Source organism: Cetorhinus maximus, chromosome 8 (genome assembly GCF_964194155.1).
Source record: "Cetorhinus maximus chromosome 8, sCetMax3.hap1.1, whole genome shotgun sequence".
NCBI lineage: Eukaryota > Metazoa > Chordata > Chondrichthyes > Lamniformes > Cetorhinidae > Cetorhinus > Cetorhinus maximus.
The window spans coordinates 107,877,376-107,885,304 of NC_135886.1; the positions used below are offsets into that span (position 1 = coordinate 107,877,376).

Below are 7,929 nucleotides of genomic sequence, written 5' to 3' on the forward strand. Positions count from 1 at the left end.
CCAGGGATTTAACATACTATCCTGGAGCCATGTTTACAGCTGCAGAAATGCCTGTCTATCCCCTGATCTCAATTGCTCTTACACATCAGGTAGTGACAAAAATGCAGAAATATTTCAATTCTGCTTTGTTGTTTACCAGAGAGATGAAACAGGCAGATGATACATTAAATGATGAAATGAATGGAGGAATACATTTCTCAATAAGTCCTTTTTATTTTAATCCCTAGTCTGGATGGATTGCACCATGTATTTTAAAAGAACGTAGGGAAGAGTTAGCAAGAGGCATAATTACATGTTCTAAAAGTTCATTTAGAAAAGGGTGTAATGCCAGAGGGCTGACAGCCACACAATTCCTCTTATTGAAAAAGGGGACCAGAACATGGTTTAACATCAGTGGTAGGAAAGGAGGGAAATAGAAGAACACCTAGAAATGAGAAATATAATAATGAATTGTCAGAATGGACTTCAAAACCTTACTTTATCAACTCCATTGAATTCTTTGGAGGTAACTGAGTAGACAATGATGCGGTAGATGGAATTTATCTGGATTTTAAAAGATTAATGAATGTGGAGTCAGGGCAAGTGGCAGAATGGATGCTTTCTGACTTCAAAACAAAGCAGTCTGAGTAAAGGGTAGTTATTCAGAGCAACAGAAGGTGGGAAATGATCTTCCACAAGAATCAGTGCTGGGAACATAGATTTTGATTCAAGAGTGTTGCTGTAAATTCTGAATGATTTCCAGATGACCCAAATTGGGAGGGTGGAAGGAGTATTTATACTGGGGAGGATTATAGCAAATTACCAGAAGGCATTAATAAACTTGAAGAATGGGCAAATTTGCAACACACAAATGAGGTAGTATTTTTTTTAGTAAGATGTATAGGGAGATCGCATTACTTGGAAGCCATTGTTTGTTTGGGGTAAATGAACAAAGAATCTCCAGGGTACAAACACCAATTGCCAAAAGTTGCACCACAGGTTAGCAAGGCCAGTACGGACTAGTTGGGGTAAATATCCTGCTTCTGCCACATTTTTATGTCAAAGCATAGAGCAGCAGGTGTATGGGAACTGCACCACCTGCAGGTTTTCCAGTCCCCATCTCACAATAGACCTCTCCTGAAACTGAAGGGCCCAAGAACATTTTCTAGTCTGTCCTCTTGTATGACATCCCTATTTAATGCTTAACTTGTGCATTTGAATGTACAAAATTAATCAGTCAATTCTGACCCTTAATTGCTTGGAAACTTATTCTAGCATTGCTATTAACAAACCAAATTGAGTGAATTTCTTAAATCAAATTTATAGTAGCTAATTTTTGCCAGTAATGTGATCTTGGAGATGCTTTCACATTTTGATATCTGATTTTTAGTCACTGGTGCAGTAGCACGTGCTACATGCCCCTATTATTGCCCAGTGACCAGGCTTGTGCAGCAACATGACTTGCTACTGTAGAAGTGCAGCACCACCTTGTGACACTGTTATTACAAACATGCAATACAGGTATGCAATCCTTGCATAAATTGACACTATTGTAGTTTATCTGTCTTAATGTTCTGGAGGGCAGGAAGGAGAAAAGCAGCCTAACTTCTCTATTCTAATTGCACATCCCTTTTAATATCCCACTGCAGCTATTCTGTTTTCCCACTACTGTAATGGAATCTCAGTTGTACGGTGTTCCATTGTGGTCTGTGTACAAGTTTTACCCTTTTTTTACAATGTGCCCTTTTCATACAAATGCAAGGATTTTGTTAGACTCATCCACACTTTTTTTAATCAAGTATATGCACACCACTTCTGCTTTGGGGTTTTTTCCCTCCAATGTAAAATCCTATTCAAAAGTGCCTGAGGTTCTGTATCCAAAGCACTTCTTCCTCTTCCCTTTATGAACAAGTTGGCTTCTTAACTGGGACATGACTCTTGCTTTGTGGGATAGCCAATTGGCTAGAGTACATTTGACTACCAAACCTGATCTGCTCTGGTCCAAAATTCACCAATCTGCATTTGTAGAAATCACTGGATAGTGATCAGAAACAGCTGTAGCCAACCAGAAGAACATAGGCATCTCAAGCCTGTGGTACCATTCAAAAAGATTGTGGCCTGCCTGTCTTCCCAACTCCAATGGGGTGTAGGCCTAATCTGTTCAACCCACTCTTCATTCCAGGAACCTGTTTAATGATCCTTCTCTGAATTGCTTCCAATGCATGTAACATCCCTTCTTAAGGAGACCAAAATTGCACACAGTAAAGAGTGGAGGCATTAGTCGAAATATTCCAGATCTCACTGGATTCCAGGAGGGTCACAGTGGATTGGAAAACTGCTAGAGTGTAATGTATCTAGATTTGCTGATGATACAAAATAGGTGGGAGGGCATGTGATGAAGAATCTGCAAGGGGATTATAGACAGGTTGAGTGGGCAAAAACTTGGCAGATGGAGTTTAATGTAGGAAACTGAGGTCCTACACTTTGGTAGGAAGAATCAAAAAAGGCAGACTATTTTAGACTCTCCATTTAAAAAGTGCAGCACAGGTACCTGGGTGTTCTGGTGGATGAAACAATTACTTTCTGCACCTGCATGCTAACTTTAAGAAGGCAAATGGAACTTCGGCCTGAATTGCTAGGGGGTTGGAGTTTAAAAATAGGGAAGTCTTGTTATAACTGTACAGGGTGTTGGTGAGGCCGCACCTGGAGTACTGTGTACAATTTTGATCCCCATATTTGGGATATACTGGAACTGGAGGCAGTTCAAAAGATTCACTCACTAGGCTGATTCCTGGGATGAAGGGGTTGAGTTATCAAGAACAGCTAAATAGATTCAGCCTTTATTCATTAGTTTAGAAGATTAAGGGGTGATCTTATTGAAACATACAAGATTGAGGTGGCTTGACAGGGGAGATGTTGAGAAGATGTTTCTACTAGTGGGGGAATCTTGAACTAGAACATACTTAAGAGTAAGAGGACGCTCATTTAAAACATATGAAGGAATTTCTTCAGTTAGTGAATGTCTAGAATTCTCTACTGCAACATTATGGAGGCTAGCTCACAAAGTATTTAAGAGGATGTAGATTTTTGAAATATCAATTGAGGGCTATGAGGAGCTGGCATGAAAGAAGTTCAGGCCTGGGGCAGATCAGCCATGATCTTGAATGGCAGGGCAGTTTTGAGGGGCTGAATGGCCTATTCCTGTTCCTATACCTTACGTCATGTTCTAGGTGTGGTCTTAACAATGCTCTGTACAATTGTAGCAATTCTTCCCTATTCCATTTCTCTTGCAACAAAGGCCAACCATTCCACTTGCCTTCCTAATTACTTTCTGTATCTGCATTCTAACTTTGATTCATGTTCCACTACACCCAGATCCCTCTACCACAGTATTTAAATGGACAGAAACCATAAAATTATTTGCTTTTATATTCTTCCTGTCAAAGGCAACCTCATTTTCCCACATTATACTCCATCTGCTAACTTCTTTCCACGCACAACCTATCTAATCCTTTTGCACATTTCATTCTCTCCTCAAACTTGTTTTAGTACCTATCTTTTATGGCGCCATCAAATTTGGCTGCAGTACACTGCTTCATCCAAGTTATTAATAGGAAATTGATTTTTTACAATGCTGCGAGAGCAGATCAGTCATCACTTTTAAAGCTAAGTGACACCTCTTTATTAGAATTAAACTTGATCAATTATTACTCCTGATCATCTGAACAACTAACTTGCAATGTGCACCATTTCATAGTCTCTGGCTGCTTGGTGCTTTGAATAGAAATTATGAATTTGGTAAAGGATCCATAAGACATAGGAGCAGAAATTAGGCCACTCGGCCCATTGAGTCTGCTCCGCCATTCAATCATGGCTGATCAGTTTCTCAACCCCATTCTCCTGCCTTCTCCCTGTAACCTGTGATCCCCTTACCAATCAAGAACCTATCTATCTTGGTTTTAAATACACTCAATGACCTGGCCTCCACAGCCTTCTGTGGCAATGAATTCCATAGATTCACCACTCTCTGGCTAAAGAAGTTTCTCCTCATCTCTGTTCTAAAAGGTCTTCCCTTTACTCTGAGGCTGTGCCCTCGGGTCCTAGTCTCTCCTACTAATGGAAACATCTTCCCCCACGTCCACTCTATCCAGGCCTTTCAGTATTCTGCAAGTTTCAATCCGATCCCCACTCATCCTTCTAAACTCCATCGAGTATAGACCCAGAGTCCTCGAACGTTCCTCATATGTTAAGCCTTTCGTTCCTGGGATCATTCTTGTGAACCTCCTCTGGACCCTCTCCAGGGCCAGAACATCCTTCTTGAGATACGGGGCCCAAAATTGCTCACAATATTCTAAATGTGGTCTGACCAGAGCCTTATAAAGCCTCAGCAGCACATCCCTGCTTTTATATTCTAGTCCTCTTGAAATAAATGCCAACATTGCATTTGCCTTCCTAACTACCAACTCAACCTGCAAGTTAACCTTGGGAGTCCTAGTCCAGGATTCTCTTAAGTCCCTTTGCACTCCAGATTTCTGAATTCTCTCCCCATTTAGAAAATAGTCTATGCCTCTATTCTACCTACCAAAGTGCATGACCTCACACTTCCCCCACGTTGTATTCCATCTGCCACTTCTTTGCCCATTCTCCTAACCTGTCCAAATCCTTCTGCAGCCTCCCCGCCTCCTCAATACTACCTGTCCCTCCACCTATCTTTGTATTATCTGCAAACTTAGCCAGGATGCCCTCAGTTCCTTCATCTAAATCATTAATGTATAAAGTGAAAAGTTGTGGTCCCAACACTGACCCCTGCGGAACTCCGCTAGTCACCGGCCGCCATCCTGAGAAGGACCCCCTTATCCCCACTCTCTGCCTCCTGCCAGACAGCCAATCTTCTATCCATGCTAGTACCTTGTCTCTAATACCATGGGCTCTTATCTTACTGAGATCATCCAAGATGAATGATGTTTCTTGTTGAAATTGTGGTTTGTCTTTCTAGGCCACGTTTTAAGATCCCAATTGCTTATCACCTAAGTAGGATTAATATTGCAATCTATAGTTTATCCCTAACCATTTTGTCCCTTTTCTTGCTTCCCCTCAGGACAATATCCGTATTGAAGAATCAGCTCGCCTCCTAGTGGAGAACATCCTCAATGCTGAAGATGGTGACATAGCTCCTGCGGACCCTGACATTATCTCATCCCAACAACTCTCTCAGCAAACTAATAATACCAGCTGTTCAGCTTGTGCAAAATAAAAGACAGTAATTGGATCACTGACACCTTTTGGGAGGGGCAGTGGTTGGAGAATTTCACGAGGTTGAAAAGTTAACTGGCTTTCAAGGCAAGGAGCTGGAGGGGGTGACCACAGCATGTGCTCAATGACTGACTTGTACTTAGTGTGGAATGCTTGAATAGTGATGGCCATTCTGCCTCTTCCTAAAGGCATTTGATATAAATCATTTTCTGAATTGTTCTCATTCTGTTATCTTCCATCCCCTCTGGATATTCAGCTTCCCTATTTTGTTTAAAATTTTGATATCCCTTTCCAGGGTTGTGTCTAAACCTGAGTAGCAGAGCCTTAGATTTCAGGTGGTGAGACAGCAGTGGTTTTATAAATGCCTCATTTTGGATTTTTCTGACTACAAGAACACAGTCTAGCTGTTCGTTCAAATGCACAGCTTCAGGTTTGACTTGACAATTTTTCTTGTCTGGGAGAAATACAGGAAAAGATGTGAATGTCTGCTACTGCTGGGCCATGTATTTTCTTCACTTGCCCTCCCCACTCCCCTACTCTATCCAGACATATATCTCATTCTCATGACATGTTGTACCCTTGTGACCTTTCTCTAAGTGGCCACCCACTTTTTCACTGGTGATGGGCAGATTCCAACAGTGAGTACCACATCAGAATGGGTTCACCCATGAAACTGCATCTAGGAATGTTGGAAACCATACCAATTTTTGATCCATTTTCTCTAATTAGAGACCATTGCAGCCCTGTTGCAATTAAATTCTTGAGCACTGCTCTATTTAGTATCCAAAATTGGCAAAAATTACCCAGTTACACATGAGCAAGGATTTATATGTAACTTTCCTATATGCAACTTATAAAAATATTCAGCCACAGCCTAACTTTTTTCGAAAGTAGGCTGTCTGGTTTAGCTCAAATTGAGTAAGTGAGCCTTGGCTGCTATTCCAATTTCAACTGCACAGCTTTTGTGTTGCAGCTTTTTTTTTTCAATCTTGTTGGCTTGTGATCAATGGGTGGACTTTGATATAGTTTGTCATTACCTGTGGGTTGTTTTTGTCTTGTCATTACCTGTTTAAAATCTTGCCATTTGGACATTCTTGCTTGTTTGCTCACCCCTCCGATTCAGTGCAGTAATGGCATTCCAGTTGAATTTTGTGCCTGAAATTTGTCTTGTTGCACAAGTGAGTGAAATGCTGCAGATACAAATAAATAGTGTGGCACAGGGACCGGTGCAAGTGGAGTGGTTGTCAAATAAGCAAGTCTGAGATCTAAATTCTCACCCTATTAATCTTTGTCCTTGTCCCAATAATCTACACCACATTAGTTGGGAACTTAAACCTGTAATCTTTTGTACTTTCCTACATCTAATACTTATATTAAAAATGGGCACTTTCCATTGGATTTAATATGGATGGTTGAACAGAAGTGTCCTTTTTTTGCCTTATGGTAGGAAGTGACAAAATATTTGGGTGACAGTGCACATGTTTAATGATCCTGGCTTTTCCCTCCTCCACACCTGTCTTATTTTAAATTATTAAGGACTGCCTTTTGAGGTGACATGCCCGAACATTTTCCCAATGGTGAGGATTTTGACATTTACCAAGATTTCTCTGGTCAACTTTGTATTGTTGCTATTTATTTATTAAACAGACTGCCTAGCTGAGAATTCTCAATGGTTTTTCTTTAGTTGGTTTGCTCTCCTGCAGTCACTTGAGCATTTTCTCTCTTCCCCTCTTCTGTCATTAGAAATGAAAGATGGCAGAACTTGAGTATAGAGTTTTGCCCCAACCCCTCTTCTTTGCCTTCTCTTCCTATTTTCCTGTTTACTCCTTGGCCACCCTTCACTGTTCTCTAAGAGCACATTGTGATATCTGTTAGGTTTTTAAACCCAAGCTGGTTTCTATGCAGCACTACTGACCCTTCCATTCACTATTGCTGGCTGGTAGTCAATCTGCCTGTATTCCCCACTCAACCATACCATTGAAACCAGGGGGCTAACAAATGAAAGCATGTGCAGATCAACACCATGCTGAACTTTGCTAACCCTGTAAAGCTGCAATACAGGCCTACAAGATGGCACTAAGCAATCCTACACCTAACAGTTCAAAGCTTTGCTATACTGTCACATCCTCTCCTGAAAGGTGGTGGACAATTAATTGAGAGGTGGCTCCTTGAACACCCTCATCCTCAGTAGCAGAGTTCACCACATGAAAAAGAAAACTAACAAGACCACTTTCCAAATTCACTTTTGATATTGAGCATGGGAGCTGTGGCTTCCAGTGAGCCTGATAGCAATTGACTGCAGCAGGACATAGGCTAGCAGAGTGGGCAGATGGCATTTAATGCAAAGTGAGGTGCCCTGTTTTGGCAAAAGGGATACAGGGAGCAAAGAGGTGATTATAGGCTAGGTGGCATGCTTCTAAAAAGGATAAGGGGACCTGGGGGTTCACCTACATTGATCTTTGGTGGTAGAAGGTATTGAGTAGTTAGTAACACATGAATTCTTGGGCTTCATAAATAAGGTACAAAAATGCAGAAGTTGTGCTGAACATTTATAAAATTGTGTAGGGCACAACTTGCTGCCTAAGAGGGTGGTGGAAGTGGAGACTAATGATTTTGAAAGGGAATTCGATGGGTACTTTGGAAATAACTTGGGACTACAGGGTGTAAGATTTTGGGTTTGGGAGCCACAAAGTAAGA

General features: G+C 41.2%; 1 protein-coding gene across 1 annotated transcript in view; it reads left to right on the forward strand.

The window, feature by feature from the left end:
• The window catches only part of LOC144683865 (ras-related protein Rab-38-like), a 35,648-nt gene extending 28,753 nt beyond the window's left edge, over positions 1 to 6,895 (forward strand). Inside the window, exon 3 of the mRNA XM_078547377.1 lies at positions 5,078 to 6,895. Coding sequence (XP_078403503.1) covers positions 5,078 to 5,233 — 156 coding nt within the window. The 3' untranslated portion in view covers positions 5,234 to 6,895. The remainder of the gene's footprint in view (positions 1 to 5,077) is intronic.
• Positions 6,896 to 7,929: the final 1,034 nt, after the last annotated feature.